The following is a 27,146-nucleotide window of genomic DNA, read 5'->3' on the forward strand; positions in this document are numbered from 1 at the left end:
CTCGATTACCACGGTCCTATCATTGATAACCTGGGTAATGAGACAAGGAGTTTTCCAGTTAGGACAGAAACGAGGATCAGAATTATTTCGATGGATTTTTTTTTTTTTCTTGGACCCAGCCCCTTTTTGTGGTCTCCAAACTGTCTTGTCAGTTTCCATTGATTTCTCTTGAATTCCCATAAATCCCCTCAATTCCTTGAGGAGACTTGTATCGGACATAGGTAATGGTTGGCCTGTGTTAGGGGGTGGGTGTGTGTGTGTGTGTCATCCGTTAGTTGTTTTTGACCATGGGTACTGTGCCTCTGGTAGTCACTGGTTCATCGAGCAGCGTCAACTGTGGCGATTGAGGCCAATTTTGGAACGGTAGGCTCTGCCACAGTTGCTGCATGTGTAGGGCATCATGAAATTGTTGTCTGCTGTGCTCTCAATTTAGCTCTCCACTCCTCAAACTGACTCAGGATCACTCTTTCGCCTTGCTCTGGGTGTTGCTGAAGAGTATCTTGGCATTTGTTGTGGTCATCTGCTGTATCCTCCCAGCACTCTGTTGACTTTTAAGGCTTTCATGATGCGCTTGTAGAGGTCCTCGAAGTGAAGCTGGGGTCTACCAACGTTCCTCTTGCCTGTTGCTAGTTCTCTGTAGAGGATGTCCTTTGGAAGTTTACCATCCTTCATATGACAGTCGTGGCCCAGCCAGCGCAGTCTGTGTTGTCTTAAAAGTGTGAACATTGTGGGAAGTTTAGTGTGGGAGAGGACCTCAGAGTTTGGGACTTTGTCTCTCCAGGTGATGCCAAGGATGTGGCAAAGGCTGTGCAGGGTGAGAACTATTGAGTTTCCTCTCCTGCTTGGAGTAGATGGTCCAAGTCTCACTACCATATAGGAGGGTGCTGATAATGCATGCATTGTACACAGCAGTCTTGGTCTTTGTAATGAGTTTCGGATTCTCCCAGACCCGCGAGGAGAGTCGAGCAAGGATTGATGCTGTTTTGCCAATACGCCAATTGATTACAGCATCGAGGGAGAGAGTGTCGCTAATGGTCAACCCCAAGTTTGTGAACTCGTGGACCACTTCTAGACTGTAATTGTCGATGGTAATGATTGGTGTCTCCACTACATTCTGGGTAAGGAAATTTGTTTTCTTTAGGCTGATGGTAAGCCCGAAGTCCTTGCATGCCTTAGAGAAGCAGTCCATGAGAGTTTGTAGTTGCTGTTTGGTGTGCGAAGTTATGGCAGCATCATCGGCAAAGAGCATGTCATGTATAAAAATCTTTTGCACCTTTTTTTCTTGCTCTCAGGCACGCAGGGTTGAACAGCTGCCCATCAGACCTGGTGTGCACGTAGGTGCCTTCTGTCGACTTCCCAAACACGTGTTTCAATAGCAGAGAGAAGAAGATGCCGAATAATGTTGGGGCCAACACACATCCTTGTTTGACTTCACTACAAATAGCGAAGGGTTCTGATAGGCTGCCATCGTACTGAACAGTAGCCCTCATGTCATCACTGAATGACTTGTACTCTGTGAGAGCTGCACGCTTGGCTTCGATGACAGGAGTCACGATGTTGGACTTTGCCTCAAACCAGTCACTGCTCTTTGTGGTCTTTCTTCCAAAGATAGAGTGCTGATTTGTGGATGGTGTCACAAAGGTATGACCACTGTTCTGTTGCAGTATCTCCTTGTAAGGAGGTAGTCATAGAACCCTGTACTGACTTGGCAAACTGGCCAACCTTTTCTGACTGTTGTGTTGATGCGAGGTTATATGAGTGGGTGATTAGTACAGAGTTGATGAAAGAGCGCCTGGTGATGATCATGTCTAGTTGGTGCCAGTGTTTAGACCGTGGATGTGATCATGGGATCTTGTACTGTGACTTCATCTGAAAGTAGGAGTTAGTTACACAGAGGCCGTGATAGGAGCAGAACTCTAGGACGCATTGTCCATTGTCATTTATTTTGCCATTTCCAAAGTGGCCAAGACAAGACGGCCAGGAATCGTTATCAACTCCCACTCTGGTGTTGAAGTCACCAAGGAGAACGAGGTGCTCATCTCTGGGAATATTCCTGACAACAGCTTCTAATTTGTTGTAGAACATGTCTTTTACCTCAGGTGGAGTCAAAGTAGGGGCATACACACTGACGAGAGGTACTGGGCCATGACTGGTGTGTAGGCGGAGAGTCATAAGTCATTCTGATCCATTTTCTGGTGGCTCCATCATTTGCAAGAAGGAGTTCCCAACGGCAAAACCCATTCCATGTTCATGGGGCTTGTCTTGGTTCTTTCCCTGCCTATGACTACCTGAGTTAGCTATCAGGAGAGTATTTAGGTGGACATTGTACATTATAAAATAAGGCACAACATTCTTGTGTATTCCTTTTTTTGCTATTGGCATTTTGTTCACAGACAACTGCACTTCAGGGACAAATGTAACCTACTTTGCCTGTAGAGTGGATCAGATTTAACAGACCTCCATAACCTCCCAGTTCCTTCCCTTCACAAGGCCACTCAACTGTGGCTGGAACAGGGTGTTGTACTCCGCTTGCACAGTATACCTGCTTGTTCACACATGGCCTGAAAGTCTTTTATCACTGAAAGAAGACACTCAGTCAGCACGTAGGCAGGCAGGGTGCCAGCATATGGGAATATGGAGTGTTGGAGTGCTGTGATGGTTGCAGTCTCGCTACAAGAAGTCGTGGAAACTAACCACATGTATCCCGAACAAAGATCAATTACCCACAAGAATATACTTATTATGTTTCCAATAAGGTGAGGATGCCAGAAATAGGCCTATGTAATCAATTTGCCACATTTGCAATGGTGCAGTTGGTAGGAGGTAATTTTGTGACCACCCCTTTATTTTACACCAGACATCTTTACAATTTGCAACAAATTGCTTACAATCACTCAACATGTAAGGCCATTGACATAACATGGCTAATTTTTCATGAGTCCCTGTCTTCTAGAATAATTCTGTCCGAATCCTTGGTGGACTTCTCAAATCAATGCTTCCTGTTTCTGGGCAGGATGTATTTGCTTCTTATCTTTTTTTAGGGTGGAATACCATGTTGAAAATTCTTCGGAATTGGGTTCAGTAGAATTCTTAAAACATCACCTGTTTTTTATATATATATATATATATATATATATATATATATATGTTACTTGATTACTACCAAAGCCCTGGCCTTTCTTATCTTAATAAGACCCATCTCAACAGCTTGTTTAACTTGTTTGTTTGCTAGTTTTTTCCCATAGGTTGTAAGGGGCCTGCGGTGTCCCAGGATATGTAACACCTGTACTAATAATCTAGTCAATAATAATTCATAAATATTCTTCCAAATGGACAAATTAGGAAGCAGTTCTCCATCTGGTAGCTGACCAGAAGAGAAGATCTCTTATAGCCACATTCCTAACATAACTAGAGTCAGTACATATGCCAACTGGTTCTGTTGTATTTACTTGTTTTAAATATCATTCTAGGGCTTTAGCCTCTGTATATTGAGCTGTATGATTGCCGAAAGGATGTATTTGCAACTCGTGGTTCAAATTCAGTTTCCAATAAAAATCTTCCTCTGATGTATAATCAATATCAGGGATTTAATTGAATAGATCCATACTTCTGAATTTTCATTGCTGATCCATCACAGTACCATATTTGAGAATAGTGCTCTAAAGGATGTCATATTCTGCTGGCTTGTGGTGAGGGCTGCATACCATCACAGACTTCAAAGCCAAATATAGTGGTGCCAACAACATTGCGGCCTCTCTCCCAGATGAACTCAATCACTTTTATGCTCAGTTCAATGTCGCTAACTCTGAGCCTTCGGGGAAAGCCACCACTACAACTTGCAATCTGATCATCTGAGGCTAAGGTATGCAGATGTTTCCAACGAGTGGACAGTCACAAGGCTGCGGGACCGGACAGCATACCAGGCCGAGTACCCAGGATGTGCGCAGCACAACTGGCAGGTGTGTTTACTGACATTCTTAATCTCTCCTTCTCCTAGTGTAGAGTGCCCTCTTCCTTCAAATTATCCACATTGTCCCTGTACCAAAAAGACCAAGGTAATATGCCTGAACGAATGGCATCCTGTCACACTCACCTCAATAATAAGCAAATGCTTTGAGAGGCTGGTCAAGGATTACATCTGCAGCATACTACCACCCACACTGGATCTCCTACAATTCACCTACTGACACAACCAATCGACAGACGATGCGATAGCCACTGCTCTACACACCGTCCTTGCACATCTGGAGAAGAAGGATGCATTCAACACCATAATTCCCTCCAGGCTTGACAACAAGCTCAGAGACCTCGACCTTGACCCTGCCTTGTGCAGCTGGATCCTGGACTTCCTGTCAGATTGCCAGCAGGTGGTAAGAGTGGGCAGTCTCACGTCTACCCCTGTGACTCTCAGCACAGGAGCCCTTCAGGGCTGTGTACTAAGTCCCCTCATTTACTCCCTGTATACCCATGGTTGTTTTGCCACCCACAGCTCCAATCTGCTAATTAAATTTGCCGATGACACGACATTGACTGGCCTAATCTCAAACATTAATGAGGTGGCCTATAGGGAAGAAGTTATCTCTCTGACACAGTGCTGTCAAGTAAACAACCTCTTTCTCAATGTTGCAAAAACAAAGCAGCTAGTTGTGTATTACAGGAGGAATGGAGACAGGCTAACCCCTATTGACATCAATGGATCTAGGATTGAGAGGGTAAACAGCTTTAAGTTACTTGGTATCCACATCGCCGAGGACCTTACATGGTCTGTACACACTAGCTGTGTGGTGAAAAAGACTCAAAAGCACCTCTTTCACCTCAGATGGTTGAGGAAGTTTGGTATGGGCCCCCAGGTCCTACGAACTTTCTACAGGGGCACAATTGAGATCATCTTGACTGGCTGCATCACTGCCTGGTATGGGAACTGTACTTCCCTCAATCGCAGGGCTCTGCAGAGAGTGGTGTGGACAGCCCAGCACATCTGTAGTTGTGAACTTCCCATTATTCAGGACATTTACAAGGACAGATGTGTAAAAAGGGCCCAAAGGATTATTGGGGACCTGGGTCACCCCAACCACAATCTATTCCAGCTGCTACCATCTGGGAAAGAGTACCTCAGCATAAAAGCCAGGACCAACAGGCTCCGGGACAGCTTTTTCCACCAGGCCATCAGACTGATTAACTCACATTGATTTAAGTGTGTTTCGATGTTACATTGACTGTTCTATTTATTATAAATTACTATGATTGCACATTTAGATGGAGATGTAACGTAAAGATTTTTACTCATGTATGTGAAGGATGTAAGAAAAAGTCAATTCAATTCAATTTAAATCAATTCAACTCAATTATTGAGAAGATAGCTCTGCATCTCCCATGACAGGTAAGGATCATAAATCATAGCTCCTAAAAGTTTCCTACTTTATGTTATCTTGTAAAAGTATTTGACATTCCCCATATTCAGTTATGATAGATCTGCATTGATTTGTTGGTAATTTGCTATCATTTTTCAAAGCCTCCATCTCTATATAATTATGGGTTTATCCGTTGCAGTAGTCTTACTTCAATAAGTGTTGGAATACCATAGTAAGACATCACTGTAAAGCAGTATATTTCTGTTCTGTTTGAGGTCCTCCATTGTTCCGAGGATGCTGGGTCCCAGCTGTCTAGGTGATGGTCAAGCCACTACACAAGCTAGGGTAGACAATATGGTGAATGAGCTGTTGCCCATACAGTAGGCTCCTCCTCTCCATGCCACTGATAAATCCAAAGGAACACTGGAGACTGATACACTTTGACACTAGCAGCATCACAGGAGTTGCCAGTCAGTGTTGAAGTCAACATAGGACTGCCTTAGGGATTCCAGCTCTGGAATTTTACTCAGGGTTTACTTTGAAAGCCTTTCTCTTGAGTGGGTATCGCCACAAAGCAGTGGAGGTTTGAGATCAGAGTTTTCTTTCTCCTAGATAAGCTGCCAACCATGGCTGATGTGCCCCATCTGCCTGAAGCAACTTGTTTTAAGGTGCCAGTAAATGCTTTTGCCCTGTCTGTAGAAACAGTTCCAGCAGGTTTAGTAACAAAGCCACACGCGAAGGCCAGGAGCTGGACTTGATTGTCAGAGGCTACTTGAGGTGCACACTATTGGGAGAATAGTGGGAACTTGTCCCCACTACCTGCACTGCCTATGACCTTAAGGAACCTTTCTAGATGAGTTATAATTTATGCAAAGCACCATGGCTCATCATAAATTGTAAGGAGAAATTTTGAAATGTAATCAAGAGAAGATCCAGAAGCCTTTAATTTAAATAGTTTTTTCTTCTAGGTAAATGGATTATTGGTTCAATTATTCCTCACAAGTTAACATTAAAAATTTAGAATCACTCAGAGAAACTCCAGTAATATGTTCTCGAAAGCCTTAGATTGCTCCAACTCAAGTCGTATCTCAGAAACATTAGCTATTCAAAATACTATTGGTCATGTTTGTTAAATAATCACTCCTCTGTGAACATAACAAATCTCTCAGTTTCTCAGATTTTCATTATACATGTTAACCTAATACATTTTCCCTTCATTACTAAAGCCTCTGTTTCAATAAAACCTGGATTGTGTTTTCACTCAATCTTACTTACTGAAATTAAGCAATTTATGCCTGATCCTCTCATAACTTAAAATACACTGGAGTCTCTCACAGAAGCTAGAGAATTGATGACAAGACCAGCATTTATTCCCCATCCCTGAATGCCTTTGAGAAGCTGGAAGTGAGACTCATGCATGAACTCCTAAAGGCATATTTAATTCTAAAGGTGTCAGCATGTAACATAATACAATCCTATGTCACCATTCACATTATAGGATATATCACTGTTTGCTAATAGTTACTGTATGTACACGAAGCCGTTTGAAGAGTTTGCCAAGCCAGTTAAAATTCAACCACATTAATGTGAGTCCAGAGTCAGTTGCAACTCAGACTGGGTGAGAATGATGCCAAGTTCAGTACATTAGTGAACAGAAAGAACTTCAACATGAGTCAGCTTTACTAATACCAGCTCTTCAGTTAATTAAGTGAATTTAGGTTACCCAGTTCCCAAAGTAGGATTTGGGTTCATGCCTCTTGATTATTAAACAATGAAGCACAAACCCCAGAAACTAGGAAGTAGCAAGTGACATTATAATGAGTTAAACTATTAAATGGAAAGTAGAATTCATGCCATGCATGTGGCAATGCAATCATGAACAAGAGTCTAAACATCGCCCCTTAATATATTCAATCATTTTATTATAAACACTGAGAGGAAGTTATCATAGACCAGGAAGTTAACCAAGCAAGCCAGTCAACACCATACTTAACAAGAACGGGTAAGAAACTTGGTATTCTATAGTACAATCATATCCAATAGCCTCTCCATCACTTACAAGTCAGAATGCAGGTCTGAGACAGAAGAGAGCAACTCTATTAACACTTAAAAATCTCAACATTTGGGACAAAGCTGCCTGTTTGATTAACATTCTTTCAGCCATCATTAATGTTTGTTCTCTCTACCATTGTTGCATTTATATCTACACTGTGAACACTGGATTTAATAAGCTGCAACCACAGTCTAGGTTAGGGTCTCTTTTAATGGCGCATCCCATCCAGTGATCTTAGCTGTCCTAAAAGTGGAGAGAACTCGGAAGGCAGTCGTTAGCAGCTTCCTCTCTAAGTTCTACAGAGTAATGATTTGAATTTAAGTCATGGCTCTTCCATCGTTGCTGAACAGAAATGAATATGGGAATCGGAATCTGAAACAGCTTTATTATTAATGACAGATTTTCTGTTTTTGTGGCAGCAGTACAGCGGAAGTCATATAAATTACTATGAGTTACAGTAAAAAATAAATAGTCAGGTGGTGTTCTTGGGTTTATGGACCATTTGGAAATCTGATGGTGAGGAGAAGTTGTTCCATGGAAGAGTTTTAAAAATACGAAAAGAAAGTAAAGCAACTAGTTATAATCCACAATAAGCCACCTCAATTTGATAATTCTTTGATGTCAAAGTTAAGATTATTTGCCAACTCATGCTGGATAAGAAGCAGTACAACTGCCTTGACTTTTATTTGGTCTGTCATATAGGGTTCCTTAAGGTTGTTATAGCCAGGAGTGGCAATGGGGCCAAGCTCCCAATACCCATTAAATATTCCCAATGGTATGCACCTCAAATAGCCTCTGACTACCAGGTCCAGCTCCTGGACCTCGTGTGGCTTAGCTACTAAGCCCGGCGGAACCTTTTCTTGTGACAGGAGAAGGGGCAAGGATGGGTTACTGATGCCTTAAAACCAGTCACTTCAGGCAGACGGGGCTTGTCAGCCGTGGTTGGCAGCTCACCTAGGAGAAGGAAAACGCTAATCTCAAACCTCCACTGCTTTGCGGCTATACCCACTCATGGGGAAGGCTTCAGGAGTAAACCTTGAGGGAAAATTCCGGAGCTGGAATCCCTAAGGTGATCCTACATTGAGCTTAATGCCTGACAATACCTGCAACACTGCTGGTACTAAACTGTATCAGTCTCTTCTGCTTCTTTGGGTTCATCAGATGTGTGGAAACGAGGAGCTTGCTACATGGGAAACAGTTTGCTCTCCACATTGCACTGCCCAGGCTTGTGTATCTAGACAGCTAGGACACAAGACCAGTAGACAAAAATGACAACTAGACCTGGGACAGAATGTGAACAAACAAGAAAAGCCTTAAAGAGACCTGAAGACAGACCTGAGTCCAAGCTAAGCACATTGGGAAGGAGCATATAGAACCATAATGACACATTATTTGTGCATGAAATTCTCCCAGGTAGGTATTTTGAAGTGCAATTTGACTGTGTTTGGCTAAACCAATACAAACATTGTTTTAGGATTTTAAATACAAACATCACTCTCTAAAAAAGACATCCACCCAAAACATCCATCTTATCACCTTAAAATTATGCCCTCTTGTACTAGTTAACAAGGGGAAAAAGGTGCTGGTTGTCCTATCTACACCTCTTATCATCTTGTACACCTCTGTCAAGTCACCTCTCATCCCCTTCACTCCATAGAGAAAAGCCCTTGTTTGCTCAACCTTTCCTCATAAGGCTTCACCCAAAACATCACCTCTGTTTTTCTCCCCATGGATGCTGTCTAATCTTCCAATATCTTTAGTTTTTATTTTGGATTTCCAGCATTCGCAGTTTTTGCTGCAAAATGTTCTGCATGATTGGCAGCTGAGTAGCTTATTGCGCCCAGACTGAAACATTTGGACACTGAAATTACAAGTGGAAATGTTTCCCAATCAGAAAACCACATTTCCCAGGCAACACATGGCTAAACGTCTACACCAGATTAAAAATAAGGACCAACACCACTTCGAATTTTCTTTTTCCTTTGAGATACAACCCCTGTGCCATATGTACATAGAGAGAAGTTAATGGTAGCGATACACCAGAAACATAAAACAGATCCATTAATAATTCAGAACAGGAATGACTGCTTATTTTTCACCTTTTGGCTCATCTGGATCACCCAAAAGAGACAGTGAAGAAATCTGTGAAGGGTAACATAGTAAAGATAGCAAACAATTTAGACACAGGAAACTCCAATCAACAGCATAGGCAATGTCAAGTTTATTATAATATGCCCAAGTACATGTCTGCACAGATACAAAGAAAAACTTACTTCCATCAGCATCACAGGCACACAGCGTTGTGTAATCAGCATTCACAAATAAATCATAAATTAAATATAGTCATTCACAATCTTATGGGAACAAATACAAATCAAGCAAGAAGGAGCAAAGAGCAACACACACAAATTGCTTGAGGAAGTCAGACAGCATCTGTGGAGGGGAATAAATTGTTGATGTTTTGACCTGACAGCTTTCATCAGGTCTGGAAAGGAAGTGGGCAGAAACCAGAATAAGAAGGTAAAGGAAGGGGAGGAGTACAAGGTGAGAGGTGAGTTCAGGTGAAGGGGAAGGTGGGTGGAGGAGGGAGGTGTGAAGTAAGAGGCTGAGAGGTGACAAAAAACACCAAGTCCATTTCACTGCAAAGTGATCAAAGTGGTCACAGTGTTGCTCAACTGTAGTTATGAATGTGTCACTTGGTATAATAATGATCAGTATTATAATAATAATAGTGATACAATCAGTTTTAATGATGTTGTCTTAAAGATAAATCTTGACCAAGAAGCTTACGGATAAAACCTTCACTCATGGTTAAAGAGGGGCATCTGTTTTCTTAAATATGGACAACCTAAACTGAGGCAACTCCAACAAAGATTATCTCCTGAGTAACACATTTAGATCTGTGTCCCTTGTGTCAGGGAATAATTTTGTAACTATGAAGAGAGAAACATAACAATCCTAGAAGAAAAGTAAAATGCAAGGGTAAAACAAAGGCAGTATCAATGCTGTGACTGGTCTGCACAGAAATGCAGCATCAACATTTGTTTGTGACCCAGAACAATTAAAACAGCATCAAGGCAGAATGAAAAGAATCAGTGGTCATGTAAAATCCTGAATCAGGGAATTTTGTCTGCAGTGCCAATAGGTTTTGTTTTAACTCGGCCATTTTGCTGATATATACTGCTGTAATTATTAGAATAACAAAAGCATTTCCTACTGTAGCATTTTGCTTCAGCTTATAAATACTGAGCTGTATGAAGCAGAGTTGTATCAGGATTGCTCTTCCACTGTGCAGTTCAACATGGGAAAGGTATCAATTATTTTCAGATTTGCCAATAGCGTGTTCATCAGGTCAAGAAATTGATTGCTTACCTGTGTCATTTAATCCCCCACAGATCATCTTCTACGAGGACAGGAACTTCCAGGGTCGGCACTATGAGTGCAGCTCCGACTGTGCCGACCTCTCCCCTTACTTCAGCCGCTGTAACTCCATCCGTGTTGACAGTGACTGGTGGGTGTTGTACGAGAGACCCAACTACCTGGGATACCAGTATGTCCTGAGCAGGGGAGAGTATCCTGACTACCAGCGCTGGATGGGATTCAATGACTGTGTCAGGTCCTGTCGCAGCTACCCAGAGGTGAGCATGCTAACCTTCAGTCTGAAATCATGATGAACTTTTTGTAGGTTAGTCTATCAACAGTGTTCTGTTAGTTTATGTAATTCAGTCTCGGGCAATTAATTTATTGTTAAAAAAACTTCCTGGATTGAGTTCATGGTTACTTTTGACATTCTCATTTCCTGTTCTGCTGATGAATCCATACTATAGGATATAAGACTGAGATGTGGTTTGGACCAACAAATGTCATTAGTATAAGCAAGAAATAATTTCTATCCTCTATTGGAATTTCCTACAACAGTTGTTAATTATCAATAGGCATAACTGGTGCATAGATTTGTTGATCAAGGAGACAAAAAATCCGACACTGTGGGAAGGCTAACCCTCAGAGATTGATTGTGAGGGGCTGTTTGCAGGTAACGGGACATCTAACAAGTGGGAGAATAGTTAAAGAGAGATAACATGAATCCAGGGCCAGCATGTTCCCATTAGAGTGAAAGGCAAGACTGGCAAATTTAGGGAACCTTGGTTAATGAGGTATGCTGAGGGTCTGATCAGGAAAAGAGAATGAAGCATGTCAAATATAGGCATCTGGGAACAAACATGTCCCTTGTGCAGCACATGAAATGTGAGGGTTCACTTCAGAATGAAATTAAGAGGGTAAAAGGAGCCATGAGATATACCTGCCAGATAAGACACAGCAAAATCATATAAAGATTCTTTAAGCTCTGAAGAGCAAAAGGGTAGCTAAGCAGAGAGTAATTTCCCTTGAGGGTCAACATATCTGAAAATAGGCGAGGTCTTAAATGAATGCTTCTCTTTACTTACTATTGATTATAATTACTATAGTGAAGGACATTAAAGATGGATAAATCCATTGTACATTGGCAGAGGTATTGTAGGGTCTTATGGGAAGCAAGGGAGAAGATTCTTGTATCTTTGATATGCACAGGTGAGATACCAGAAGATTGGAGGACAGTAAATGTTGTGTTTTTGTTTTGGAAGGGAGTCAGGAATAAGCCAGGAAACTGCAGACCAGTAGTTAATAGTGGAAGAATTATTCAGAGGGATAATGAGAGACAGGAGGCACGGGCATTTTGGAAAGGCAAGGACTAATTAGAGTTAGTTTGCATGGCTTCAATGAGATTCCCTCTCAGTCTTCTAAATTCCAGCCAGTAAAGGCCCAGAATTATCACTCATGCCTTATACAATAAGCCTTTCATTCCTGGAATCATTCTCGTGAACCCCTTCTGAACCCTCCCCAATGTCAGCACATCCTTTCTTAAATAAAGGGACCAAAACTTCTTACAAAACTCTAAGTAAAGCCTCAACAGTACCTTATAAAGTGCATTACATCTTCTGCTTTTATATACTAGTCCTCTCGAAATGAATGCTAACATTGCATTTGCCTTCCTCGCCATAGCCACAATCTGCAAATTAACCTTTAGAAAATCCTACACAAGGGCTCCCAAGTCACTTTGCACCTTGGATTTTTGAATTTTCTCCCTGTTTAGAATATGGTCTATGCTTTTATCTCTTCTACCAAACTGCATGACCATACACTTCCTGACACTGTATTTCAACTGTCATTTCTTTGCCTATTCTCCTAATCTGTTTAAGTCTGCCTGCAGCCTCTCTGCTTCCTCAACACTACCTGTGCCTCCACCTATCTTCCTATCATCTGCAAACTTGGCCACAAAGCCAACGATTCTGTCATCCAAATCATTGAAAAACAATGTAAATAAAACAACTGACCCCTGTGGAACACCACTAGTCACCAACAATGAATCATAAAAGGCTCCCTTTATTCCCACTTTCTGCCTCCTGGTCAATCAGCCACTGCTTTATCCATGCTAGTATCTTTCCTGTAATCTCATGGGCCTATATCTTGTTAAGCAGTCTCATATGCGGTACCTTGTCACAAGCCTTCTGAAGATCCAAGTACACAACATCTACCTTTGTCTATCCTGCTTGTTATTTCCTCAAAGAATTCTAACAGCTTTGTCAGGTAATATTTTCATTTTCCCTTGAGGAAACCATGCTGACTTTGGCCTTATTTCACCATGTGCCCCTATGTACCTCAAAACCACATCCTTAACAATCGACTCAACATCGCCCCAACAGAGGTCAGATTAATTGGTCTGTAATTTCCTTTCTTCTGCTTCCATCCCTTTTTGAAGAATGGAGTGACATTTGCAATTTTCAAGTCCTCAGAACCATTCCAAAATCTAGTGATTCTTGGAAGATCATTACTAATGCCTCCACAATCTCTTCACCCACCACTTTCAGAATGCTGGGGTGTCATCCATCCGGTCCAGGTGACTTCTCTACCTTCAGACCTTTCAGTTTCCCAAGCACCTTTTCCCTAGTAATGGCAACTGCACTCACTTCTGCACCCCAACACTCTCAAACTTCCAGCATACTGCTAGTGTCTTCCACAGTGAAGACTAATGCAAAATACTTATTCAGTTTGTCCACCATTTCCTTGTCCCATTACTACTTCACCAGCATAATTTTCCAGTGGTCCAATATCTCAAATCTCTTTTACACTTTACATACCTGGAAAAAACCTTTGGTATCTTCTTTGACATTGTCAGGTAGCTTACCTTCATATTTCTTCTTTATCTCCCCTTATGGCTTTTTTAGTTGCCTATTGGTTTTTTAAAATTTCCAAATCATCTAACTTCCCACTAATTTTTGTTCTATTATCTGCCCTCTCTTTTGCTTTTATGTTGGCTTCGACTTCCCTTGTCAGCCACGGTTACATTATTCTGCCTTTAGGATACTTCTTCTTTGGGATATATCTATCCTGTGCTTTCTGAGTTGCTCCCAGAAGCCCCAGCCATGACTGATCTTTTGTCATCCATGTTGGTGACCCTTTCCAATCAACTTTGGCCAGCTCTGCTCTCATGCCTCTGTAATTCTTTTTACTCCACTGTAGTACTGATACATCTGACTTCAGCTTCTCCCTCTCAAATTGCAAATTGGAGCACAAGATGTTCGATATTACCCATAACAATCCTGATGTACCTTCATTTATAACGTATGTTTGGTAGGGAAGTTGTGACTGCAATACATCTAAATGCCTTAGAGCTTTGTCTATTCATTCATCAAAGTGATGGTAGGAGGCTACAAAACAATGAATGATCAATACTCCATTTCTTAATTTCGTTGAAAAACTTTTGATCGCTGCTGATAGATTTGTGTTGCTGTATTGCAGATTTCTTTTTGGGGAGCCATGGAATTGTAATTAATGTGAGTCACACATGTACTTACTACAATATCTTGAATGTTGTGCATTTTATGTTCCAGTACCGAGGGGGCATCTACAGGATGAGGATTTATGAGAGGCCTGACTTTGCAGGGCAGATGATGGAATTCATGGAAGACTGTCCCTCTGTCTACGATCGTTTCCGTTATCGTGACATCCACTCCTGTCAGGTGATGGATGGTTACTGGATCTTCTATGAACATCCCAACTATAGAGGCCGACAGTACTTCCTGAAACCTGGGGAATACAGGAAATACAGTGACTGGGGCGGCTACAACTCAACTATTGGGTCCTTCAAGTGCATGAGGGACTACTAGTTCCTTTTTGCAATGTAGATTTTCAAATGATGACAAATTCTAAAGCACAATAAAATGTCAATCCTATCTGATGCATATTGAATTGTGATGATGTGTGTCTCATACCTCTCCATTTCTGCAATCTTACATATACATTAGTAAGGGTAATATACATTGGGAACAACTTTGAAAACTACAAAATATGCAGAAACAAAGAATCCCACACAAGAATCTTCACCTAAAGGATAGGTTTTCATGTTCAGAAGTTCAAAAGTTCAAAGTAATTTTATTATCAGGTACATATCTGTCACCATATACAACCCTGAGATTCATTTTCTTGTGGGCATACTTACTAAATCCACAATAGAATCAATGAAAGACACGCCAACTTGAGAACTGAACCAGTGTGCAAATGCCATAAACTGTGCAAATACAAAAAAAAGAAATAATTATATAAATAAATAAGCAATGTATATTGAGAACATCAGATGAAGCATCCTTGAAAGTGAGTCCATAGGTTGTGGGAACTTTTCAGTGATGGGGCAAGTGAAGTTGAGTGAAGTTATCCCCTTTGGTTCAAGAGCCTGATGTTTGAGGGGTAGTAACTATTCCTGAACCTGGTGGTGTGAGTCCTGAGACTCCTGTTTCTTCTTTCTGATGGCAACAGTGAGAAGAGAGCATGTCCTTGGTGGTGGGAGTCCCTGATGATAGATGTTGCCTTGTGACAGTGTTTCATGTAGATGTGCTCAACGACGGGGAGGACTCTACCTGTGATGTACTGGGTCGTATCCACTACTTTTTGTAGAATTTTTCTTTCAAGGGCATTGGTATTTCCATACCAGGCTGTGATGCAACCAGCCTATATACTCTCCACTACACATCTATTGAAGTTTGTCAAAGTTTTAGATGTCATGCCGAATCTTCGCAAACTTCTAAGGAAGTTGAGGTGCTGCTCTGTTTTCTTCCTAATTGAACTTACGTGCAAGGACAGGTCCTCCAAAATTATAACACCGAGGAATTTAAAGTTGGTGATCCTCTCCACCTCTGATCCCCCCAATGAGGACTCTGACTTTCTCCTGCTGCAGCCAATAATCGGCTCCTGGTCTTGCCGACATTGAGAACAGGTTATTGTTGTAGCACCACTCAGCCAGGTTTTCAGTTTCCCTCCTATATGCTGATTTGTCACCACCTTTGATTCCGCCAATGACAGTGCTGTCATCAGCAAACTTGAATATGACACCGGAGCTGCGCTTAGGTGCGCATGATGCTTCCTACCATTTTTAATGCAATATATCATGAAAAACACATATAAAGGGATCATATGAACAAAATTAAGACCTACGTATGCAATGAGTACTCCAGGATACAGGTGCTACAGGTATGACAAAGGTACATGGAGGAGGTGCTGCTGCCTTTTCGATAAGTGAGGAGATAACAGCAGTACTGAAAGATGACATTCTTGGGGGAATCGCCCTGTGTGGCCATATGGGTTGAACTTAGAAACAAGGAGGGTTGGGTCATTCTAGTGGGGCTGAATTACAGATACCCCAGTTGTCAGGTGGAACTTCAGGGTGTGTAGTGAAATTGCTCTTAGTTGTTTAAATATTAGATCTGTATTAGTGGGAGATTATAATTTCAGCAGTCATTGACTGGTCTATCCAGTGTGACAAGGGCCTAGGTGGGATGGAATTTGTGAAATACATTCAGTAAAGTTTCCTGAATCAACATGCAGTAGGGCTGACTCTATAGGGTGCAATAGTCTACCTTTTCTTAGGGAATGAGGTAGGGCATGTAACGGGAGTGACAATCAGACAGCAGTTTGGCTCTGGTGACCATAATTCTATTAGTTTTAAGGTGGTGTTGGAAAAGGATAGGGCAGATCTACAGGTCAGGGTTATACTGGAGCAGGGTTAATTTTGGTGGGATTAGGCAGGATCTAGCACTGATTAGGTGAGCCTAGTGAAGGGAAAGGAACAAGTAGCAAGTGGGAGGCTTTTCAAAGTGTGACATCAAGAGTTCAGGAGCAGCATGGTCCTATTAGGATGAAGAGTAAACCTGGTAAGTTCAGGGAACCTTGTCTCACAAGAATTATTGAGGCTCTGGTCAAGAATAAGAAGAAAAAAATATACTGGGTTTAGAATTTCAAGGATGAGTGAATCCCTTGATGATTATAAAAAGATTAAGAATACTCTTAAGAGGTAAATCAGTAGGGCAGAGGGCAAAGAGAGAGTATGAGATGCATGTGGTAGGTAAGATTAAGGAAAATACCAAGAGGTTCTACAGCTATATTATGAATAAAAGGGTGGCTAGGGACAGAGTATGTCCCCTTAGAAATCAGCAGGGTCACCTATTGTTGAGCTGCAGGAAAAGGGAGTGATTTTTAATGACTATTTCTCCTCTGAGTTTACATACATATCTCTAGGAAAGAGGAATTTGCAGTCTTATTACACACAAAGGTAGGTAAATAACTAGTGTCTGACTGTGTGGATCATCGGACTTTGTGAGAGGCTAGAGAAGAAATTGCGGAGAACATTATGGAGATATTTGCTTTAGAGAATTCCCAAGACTGGAAGGTGGCTACTGTTGTTCCATTCTTTAATAAGGATGGCAAGGTCAAGCCATGGAACTACAGGCCTGTCAGTCTGACATGAGCAGTGGGGAAGTTACTGGAAAGAATTCTGAGGGACAGGATTTGGGTAGACAAAGTCTGATTAGGAAGCGTCAGCATGGCTTTGTGGGTGGAAAGTTGTGCTGAAGTTTATGAAGTGGTAGCTGAAACTGTAGATGAGAATAGGGTAGTGGATGTTGTTTATTTGACTTTAGAATGGCCTTTGACTAGGACACACATGGTAGACTGGTCTGGAAGGTTAGTTCCACGTAATCCATAGAGAGCTAATTACGTGGATTCAAGATTGTCCCAGAGGTAGGAAGCAGAGGGTGGAAGGTGAAGGTTGTTTCTTAGAATGGAATTTGGTGACTAGTGCTACACCGCAGTGATTAGTGTTGAATCCTTGTTAATCATTAGCTATACAAACAACTTGGATGCAAAGACTTGATCAGTAAGCTTGCTGATGACATGAAATGTGAAGGTGTTGTTGATAGTGAAGAGGGTCATCATCCATTACAAGGGGATCTTGATTATTTGTGGAATTGGACTGAGAAATTGCGTATGTATTTCACTGCAGGCAAGTGTGACGTGATGCATTTCAGAATGTCAAACCAGAAGAGTACTTGCATCATGAATAGGGAGTGTAATAGAACACAGGGCCAACGAGTACAAGTACATAGTCCTTTGCAAGCGATGTCACAGGTAGACAAGTTGATAAAAAAAAAAGAAACCTTTAACATGCGGCCTTCATTAGTCAGGGCACTGAGTATAGGATTTGCAACATTATATTGTAGTTGTATAAGTCAATGGTGAGGCTACACTAGTAGTAGTGTGTACTGTTTAAGTCAGTCTGTTATAAGGAAGGCATGGTTAACCTGAAAAGAGTGCAGAAAGATTTATGAGGATTTTTCCAGAACTAGAGGCCTTGAGTTATAGTGACAAGCTGGCCAGGGTAGGTCTTTACTTCTTGAAGCACAGGAGGATGAGGAGTGAGAGGCATAGGTAATACTCATTTCCCCAGGTAAGGGTTATGGAGGCAAAAACTTTAAAAGTGACCTGAGGGTCAACTTTTTGATGCAGTGGGTGCCAAGTGTATGGAATGACTTCCAGAGGAAATGGTTGAGGCAGCTGTAATATTATAACTTGTGAAGCACTTCAATGTTCATAGGGGGTTGGAGCTTAGAGGGATATGTGCTGAATACAGAAAGGTTGGGCTAGCTGGTTGGGCACAGTGGTCAGCATGGACTCACTGGGCCTATATTTGTGCTGTACTACTCTATGACACTTTGTGTCAGGAGCCATGGCACAGATATGGCTACTGCCCACAGTCCTCTCTCCCTTGTGCATAACAAAATCCCCAAAACACTGTGCTTACAGTTCATTATATGCACAAGTCCATCACAAACTATACCTCTTGGCAACATTGGATTAAAGAAGCAGGAAATGGCCAATCAGCCTTAAACCCTTTTCCATCACACAAGGCTGATCAAGTTTCTACCAGGATTCATCTTACTGCCTACTCACAATCTCTATGACCCACTACCACCAGGAAGGAGGTACAGGAGCATCAGGACTAGGACTTACTGACTGGGTCACAGCTCCTTCCCTCAGGCTGTGCAACTAATGAATACCCTGCCACTACCGAGGTTTTCTCACTAAGACAGTGAGCTGTTTACAGTTTACTGTACCCTTTACAGTTTCCTTGTGCTGCTCACAGCATGTATTTTGAATTATATTTTATGAACTTATTGATGGTAATATTTTGTTTTATGCACTGTGTATGATATAAGTTTTCTGGGTGCACCAAGAAGAACATTGTTTCGTTTGGTTATATGTATGTACAGTCAGATGGCAGTAATGTTGAACTTGAACTTAAATCAAGCTTCCCACCTATAAAAAAATTAATCATGGATTTAAAAATAACAATTAACATTTGCTATATTTGGAAGAGGGCTACACATTTTTGATCACCCAGTGTGCCCTGTCATCACTTTTGAAAGGCCTGGATTCAGCATTCAGTCTCTGTGACCTTCCCTATAACTCTACAATAAAATTAAGCCAATTCTCTCACTCTTCCAATCAGCTTCTCTTAGTATTCTGAAAATTCCCAGTAAGTCACCTTCTCACGTCAACGCAGTTGGGGATCTATTTAAATAGCATGGTATTTAATACAAAATCAGAAGAGCGCAGATGACAATGAAAGGACAAGTGGTGCTTTGACTTTGACACAGTAAGACTACAATATATTTCAGCGTCTGTCTGCGTGTTGGTTTCATAACAGTGAATTCAGAAAAAGTAGAATGAAATGTTGCTGGTCACAGCCAAAATGTTTGCCAAGCACTTCATGCATGAACTATGTGCTTTGCACATCAGTATATCTGAATCATGAAATGTTACCAGGGGCCAGATTGAATTAACTATTCGATGTCTAACAGATAAGTTCAATTGTATATAATCAACTAAAATTCAAAACATTTATGCTCAGCCCTTCAAAATTTGGAGCATTTAAATTTGCTCACATCATTTTTGCATTGAAACCAAAAACTTAAAGTCATTTCTTTGATCTATTTTACGTTACATCAATTACTTTGAATTCTGAAATGAATTTAGACTACTGATTAACACACACAAAGTGCTGGAGGAACTTAGCAGGCCAGGCAGCATCTATGCAAGACAGCACAGTTGATGTTTCGGACCAAGAACCTTCAGCAGGATCTACAAACAAATCTACTAACTACTGTATTGATCATACCTTTTCAGGACAATGATCACTGTGATCAATAGCCTGTAACTTCCCTTTCAGAGTTGAACTTTGAATGGCCTGTATGACCTGGCAATTTTGTGGTGTGGTCCTCCTTGAAGGTGAAGGACGGCTGCAGAATGGCGTGTATGGATGAATCAAGGTGTCAGGGCCTGGGCCTGAGAGTGAGGAACAAGCCAATGCTGGAGCGGACTAGGAGCTGATTCATAGCAGCAGATTGAAGTGAGGCACAGTTGTGAAGGTAGCGGGGCCCAGTCCTGAGAGCACAGCGAAGCAACAGGGCTCAGATCCGAGAGTGAGGGACGAACCGATATTTGGCTGATTTAAGCACTGGGCCAGATTAAAAAGGTCCAGGTGTTGGGGCCAGAGGAAAGGGACGGGCCAGTGTTCAGCTCAATGTTCAGTGAGGATTACTCATCTCTGCGTTGAACTAAGACTGTGACCTACAACTACTGGGCTCCTGGAATGGTTTCATGGCTGTGAAGTCACTTTTGTGAACTTTAGTAGTGAATGTTATTTGCTTACTTTTTTAATTTTTACATGATCTTTCCTTTTTTTTTTGCACATAGGGTGTTTAATGGTCTTCTGTTTTAATGGGTTCTATTGGGTTTCTTTTCTTTGTGGCTGCCTGTAAGGAGACAAATCCCAGTGCAATATCCATACTTTGATAATAAATCTACTTTGAACTTTGAGATTTACATGGCTAATTTCTGGGATGAGCAATTTATCTTGTCAATGTCTAATACGATTTACTACCTCATTTTGAATGCAAAGCAACTGAACCTTCTTGTCCAACCTCACATGTGGGAAATTGCCAAAGACCTTGCTGAAATTGTCATACTGGGGGGGGGGGGGGCGCATTAGGAGCAAGGGTGGACCCAAATGCAAGACACATCTTGTGAGGTTACGGTATAGACTCCGAGCCAGAGACTGGGCAAGGACACAGTACCTGGGTCTTGCCTCGAGCTCGGACCCCAGAACCAGGCATGGACATGACATGAGCTAGGGAGAGGAGGAACATGCAAAAACAGAGCCTCGGTCTCGGGAGAGCAGGTACATGGAACCATGGACACATACACGGAACACAGAGTCGGGACCCCTCCTTGGAAACAGGACATAGGGCCGGGACTCATGACCCCCCCCGTGGGGCAATGGCAAGATGGCCTGACTTACCCCACGGAGGCGAGGGCAAGACACGGCAAGACATGACCCCCCACGGAGCAATGGCAAGACGGCCTGACTTACCCCACGGAGGCGAGGACAAGACAAGACATGACCCCCCCCCCGTGGAGCAACGGCAAGACGGCCTGACTTACCCAACGGAGGTGAGGACAAGACAAGACAAACACCAAAGAACAACACAGTTCCTATCTAGCTCCAGCGATAGAACTAGACCGAGGTACAGGTGAGGGCTACAGACGAGGGCTAGAGGTGAGAGGGCAGAGAAGGGATTCAGACACGGGAGTAGGACAGGAATGACAGACCGCCAGGGCCAGGACTTGACTTGGTACTTGGATGCCGCCAGGGCCAGGACTTGGACTTGGACGTGGTACTTGGATGCTGCCAGAGCCAGGACTTGGGCTTGGACGTGGTACTTCGATGCCGCTGGAGCCAGGACTTGGACTTGGACGTGGTACTTGGATGCCGCCAGGGCCAGGACTTGGACTTTAACGTGGAACTTGGATGCCACCGGAGCCAGGACTTGGACATGGTACTTGGATGCCACCAGAGCCAGAACGTGGTACTTGGATCCTCTGGGTAGTGGCGAGCTCCAGACTCAGCCCAGGAACAGTAGACAGCGGCTCCTGATTCTCTCCGGCGGGTTAACCGATGGACCCACCTTGATGAGGAAACTTTGCAGGCTCGCTTCGGCGAGATAACTGGACAGGGTTGCTCCGGTGAGGAAGGACGAATTACCGGCACTCACTTCGGCAGAGGCTAGGCTTGCTCCGGCCAGATGACATCGGCACGCCGTACCTTTGATGACTTCGCAGATGCTCCCGTGCCGAACGGCTGAAAGCCAGAGACTATAAACTACCGGTTCAGCCGAGCGTTAATTACCTCTAATCACCAAAGCTGAGGGACACGGGAAAACAGGGAATCAACAGTCCGGATCGTAACATAAACAAGGTAAATTTAAAGGGACCTCGATCCGGACCATGACAGAAATCCACTGCTTTGCATTCATCAACTTTTCTGATAACGTTCTTGAAAAAGTCTATGAGATTGGTTAGACACAACTTACCTGCTGGGATATTACAAACGTAGTTGCCCTCCAGTACAGGTGCAAACTGTCTCTTCTGTACAGGTTCCAACTTCCCTGGAAGAAAGTCTAATGATCGAAAAACCTTACATCATCTCTCCTACACCAGCTCCTTAGCTATTTATTAAAATGTATAATCTTCCTGTTTCCGGCCTCAGAAGCACATGGCACAGGTAGCAATCCTGAGATCACAACCCCAGAATTACAAATATCATAGCACAGAAGGAAAATACATTGCTTCTGAAAATTATCTAATAACACTACCTGCCCTTATTCTCATTTCTCATCTTAAACTACAAGCTCTGATGCTCCATCTGTTCTCACAGATATTTTATATTGCATTGGAATGCCTAGCAGGAACAGGAACTTTAATTGCTTGCTTACATAAATATAAAATTGCCCTCTAAATTTCTTCCTGACAGTTGCAAATTAGTAACTTATTTCCATAGTTTAATGTTGCTATATGTAAAATAAATTATTTTGGCATCCTTTTTTAAAACTTAAAATTGGTTGCTGGGGTGACAACACAATAAAATGCCGACAGAACATTTTGAATATTTTCAATTGACTCTTTCATTGAAGTCATTAAGAATGGGGAGGCATGCAAAATGAGCTACAGATTTTACATAAATTGAAACACACCCATTTATTTTATTTTAGTCTCATTATCATTTGCAATATGGGATATTTTTAGCATGTAAACTTCTTATATTTCAATAGCATTTATTGCGAACTATACTACAAAATTTTCAAAGAAAGTTATCCAATCACATGTGAGGGGTTGCTTCTTTTATGTTACTGCTAAGGTGAATAAAATGGCATCTTTGTTATGTTAAAAATAAAATAGCTTCTCTGTGATGTTAACTGCTGAGACAGTGGTTCTCCCTCTAGCAGCTTGTTTGGGTTATATTACTGATAAGAGAATTGTATTCATTTGCTAACCAATGGGGATAGATGTTATTATTTCTTGTGTGTCTGTAAGCTATTGTTCTCGCGGGCTTTGGGGCAGAAGGTGTGATGGGGATAGAGAGAGGAGACGCGATGCTGTAAGCTGGGCGATGGAACAGACCCCGAGCGGGAGTCCGAGGCCCAGGGTTTTGGGGAGGAGAACCGAAAAGGAAAGAAGTGCTGGATGTGCCCTGGTCAACCACCGTGGTTGGTCCCAGGCGGCGGGTTGAGGGGGTCGGAGGAGATCGCATGGTGGGAAGAAGACCCCATTCATTGAGCTCCAATGGTTGTGCATGAAGTGGTTGAACTTTGATAAGTTTGGCACCTTTTATTTTCCTATTATATTTTATCTCTATTAATTACATAGTTCCAGGAAGATCTATAAAGTGTAATCATTTGATCGCATATGGTGTATTGTCTGTTATTTGGGCGGGGTGGGGTACATCACACAGCATCCACACAAACTTGATTACCCAGTTTGGCAGGGCCAAAGGCTGCTCCCCCTAGACGAAAGTGAGCTGAGCGAGCCTGAGGCTTACCAGGGGGCTACACACATATAAAAACAGGGAAAGTTCTTGATTCCTCCATTTGCATTATCAAAAACGGACTCATAGAAAACCAAATTCACACTGATAAATGTAACCACAATAAATCATATGAAATTAATTATATCTTGCAGTTTCTTTCTGCCGAGTCCACCTGACAAGTATGCAATTCTGTATTATCAAATTACTTACTTTTTTCCATTTGAATACCACAGGTAGTTTACACAAAACTAGAATCGATGAAAAGCCAAATTTTGGCGAACAGATGATGGAATGCACTGATGTTTGCAGCTTTATCATTGCTTCCCTTACCAAGGAATCAATCATGCCAAGTGCTTGTGGTGCCTGGGTTTTCTATAAGCATCCTAACTTCAGAGGATGCTGGAGAGAGGAGAGTGCAGGTGCTATACTGATTGGAGTTTGAACTTTCCCACCATGGGATCCTGTCGCCGTTGTGTTATTACGAGTGTACCTAATAAAGAACTTCAGTTCCCAGTGTGCAAGTGATTCACTTGAAACCAGGAGTGATGTTGGTGAGCTGGTTGCATGCGCTCAGTGTGGATCTAGAAGCCATGTACTGTAGTCGTTGTGAGTACTAAACACAAAGAGTAAGTTTACCGCAAGTAATTAATAAAGAGACGCTAAGTTTCGACAGAGAGAAGCTGCAAATTAGAGGGCACGCTGCGTTCTGAACCTGCCACTGTTCCTGAAATCATCAAGAGAGATTCAGGTGAGCTTCTAAAAATTCTGCATAGATAAGCAAAGTCTTCCTGCAGCTATACATTTTACGTATACAATCTAACTAATAACTGGCAATGCTTCAAACAGTAATTCACTATATATTTAGCAGTGATTAGAGCTCGAGGGACAGATGAAATATCAAGAGAATCTATCTTTTTACCTGTAATTGGCGAAGAATCTCTGGACTCAAATTGATGAGGCAACCTTCTCACTGGGTACTCTGATGACAAAAGTTGAGAACTATTTTGTCCCAAGTAAATGCATCACTTTCGAGAGATATACGTTTTTTTCCCTGTGACCAGAAACAATGTGCTAGCTTTGACCAGTACTTAGCTGAGCTTCACACACTTAGAAAGTCCTGTGAATTTGGAGATTTGAGAGACTCACTAGTCAGAGACAATAGTTTAAGGAGCTACTCTCAGCATTAAATAGTTTGACTTAACGCGGAAAAAGCATGTGGGTATGTGTAGGGCAGCACACTATTACAAGCTAAGGAGCTGCACAGTGCAGAAACAACAGTGCACAGCTGTGAAAATAGAGGGGCAGAGCACAAGGCATTTCCCAAAGCAGCAGCACAGCAAAGACAACAAATGTGAAACTAGGCACATCCCAAGGAAGCATCCTGCTTATAGAAAGTCCTGCCATAATTGTGGGAAGAGGAATCATTTTGCAAAGTGCTGCAAAGCTGGGGTTACCAAGAAAAATGTGCACACAGTTGCTGCGGAAATGGAGGAAGTCTTTGTGGATTCTCTACAGACTTCTGGTGTTGGTAAAACAGAGTGGATTGCTCCAGTGACTGTGAATGAGACAGTAATTCAATTCAAGCTTGACACCAGAGACCATTATCCATCTATGAATACAGGACTCTCAAATTAAGAGCACGACTTACCCAGGGAAATTAAAAATGACAGGCTACACTTGAGAGTACATTCCAATAGAAGGGGGCTGTATAGTTACCTTCAAGCACAAGGAGCAGCACCTAAAAGCACAGCTGCTGATTTTAGAAAAGAGAGTACAGTTAATATTAGGTCTGAGTGCATCTGAATAGCTTAACCCAAAGGAAAGAGTTTTGGTAGTGGCTTCGCAGACCAAAGATGATCATGCAATGCTCATGGATAATTATCCAGATGACTTTGAGAGGCTCAGATACTTATCTGATGCAATTCGAAAAACTCGTAACAATATCCATGTGTGCTCCAGTTAAACGAGAGAAGCGCAAGTACTCCACTTTGCATAGACATCTTTACCAGCTACACCAGCATGACAGTCAGAATACTAGTACTAAACAGTGTGATTACGGTGAAGAAGTCACCAGTCTTGCTTCCACATCATGCAGCTTTGGTTCAAAATCTGTCTCTCATATTCTTCCAGTTGAAGACTGGAAATCAAAAATATCTCCAAAGTTGAAGTGGAAAAATAAAACAGAAGATGGAAAGACTGCACAGTCCCCAAGTTGAGAACAACAGCATCAAATCAAAACGAACTAACAGAAGGAGTAGCTATCTGTGATATGCAGCTAACAGAAGGAGCTCTGTGAATTGAGACAGGATGAATTGGAACTTGTGTAAAGACTCACTGATCACATGGGTGTAGTCTGGGACTCCATTATAAAGCATAGAAACATAAAAAACCTACAGCACAATACAGGCCCTTCGCCCACAAAGCTGTGCCGAATATGTTTTTATCTTAGAAATTACCTAGGGTTACCCATAGCCCTCTATTTTTCTGAGCTCCATGTACCTGTCCAGGAGTCTCTTAAAAGAGCCTATCGTTTCCGCCTCCACCACTGTCACCAGCAACCCATTCCACACACTCACCATTCTCTGCGTAAAAAACTTACCCCTGACATCCCCTCTGTACCTACTTCCAAGCACCTTAAAACTGTGCCCTCTTGTGCTAGCCATTTCAGCCCTGGGAAAAAGCTTCTGACTATCCACACAATCAATGCCTCTTATCATCTTATACACCTCTACCAGGAGGAGCCTGTGGAGCGAATTATGGTCACACAGCAAGAACAAGTACATAGAAAAACAAATAAGGTCTTGGCAGAAGGGTATGAAAGAAAACAACATATTGATCAGAGTTCTCTAAAAGACACCAATACTAACACAGCAAATGAAAGCAAAACATCTGTAGAAACAAATAGCAGACTGAAAGGGATTACTACACCACTACAGAGATGGATTGAGAGTTAATGAGTCAATAAGAGTCTGTATTTGCTCATTACAATTGAAGTTTATGTAAATATCTTTGTTGGAAAGCATTATATTTCTTTCAGGTTTATGAGGACATAGTATTGTATTTGTTTTCTTTAAAGGGAGATGATGTGTTATTATGTGTGTACATAATAAAGACCTTTAGTTCCCAGTGTGCAATGCAGGCAGTTCACTCAGAACTGGGAGTGACGTTGCTGAGCTGGTCACGTTCACTCAGTGTTGAGCTAGAAGTCATATACTGTAAATAAATACGTGCTAACATTAAAACCCACGTTAAATTTGTCTTTGTTAAAGAACAAATATAACAGCTATATTGCAGAGTTCTAGAAGTTCGCTGTATGTGATCTTTCTTTCCATCTAGGTTTTTCTTTAAAGTCAGAGTTTGAGATGAGAAATGTGTTTGAATTGTTTCCTTTATTTGCATCATACTTACCCCTCAGCAGATTTTGCAAGTTGAAAAAAGGAATGTTAAAATA

At 42.0% G+C, this 27,146-nt stretch overlaps 1 protein-coding gene across 3 annotated transcripts; it reads left to right on the top strand.

The window, feature by feature from the left end:
* Positions 1-890: 890 nt before the first annotated feature.
* Positions 891-14,609, top strand: LOC140199445 (gamma-crystallin S-1-like). Of its 3 annotated transcripts, none has more exons than XM_072261548.1 (3): positions 891-908; positions 10,800-11,042; positions 14,334-14,609. In XM_072261548.1, exons 1-3 carry the CDS (start codon positions 891-893, stop codon positions 14,607-14,609), a joined length of 537 nt encoding a protein of 178 aa, XP_072117649.1. The 3 variants fall into 3 exon arrangements, with proteins under 3 accessions (XP_072117649.1, XP_072117652.1, XP_072117650.1); XM_072261551.1 differs by lacking the exon at positions 891-908 and adding an exon at positions 10,706-10,714 and having other exon boundaries at positions 10,800-11,052; positions 14,350-14,609; XM_072261549.1 differs by lacking the exon at positions 891-908 and adding an exon at positions 10,706-10,714.
* Positions 14,610-27,146: the final 12,537 nt, after the last annotated feature.

This window comes from Mobula birostris, chromosome 6 (genome assembly GCF_030028105.1).
Source record: "Mobula birostris isolate sMobBir1 chromosome 6, sMobBir1.hap1, whole genome shotgun sequence".
Classification (NCBI taxonomy): Eukaryota; Metazoa; Chordata; class Chondrichthyes; order Myliobatiformes; family Myliobatidae; genus Mobula; species Mobula birostris.

Coding starts and splice junctions, on each gene's coding strand:
- LOC140199445 (XM_072261548.1), top strand. Junction 11,043..14,333: donor CCTGTCGCAGCTACCCAGAG/GTGAGCATGCTA, acceptor TTTATGTTCCAG/TACCGAGGGGGCATCTACAG.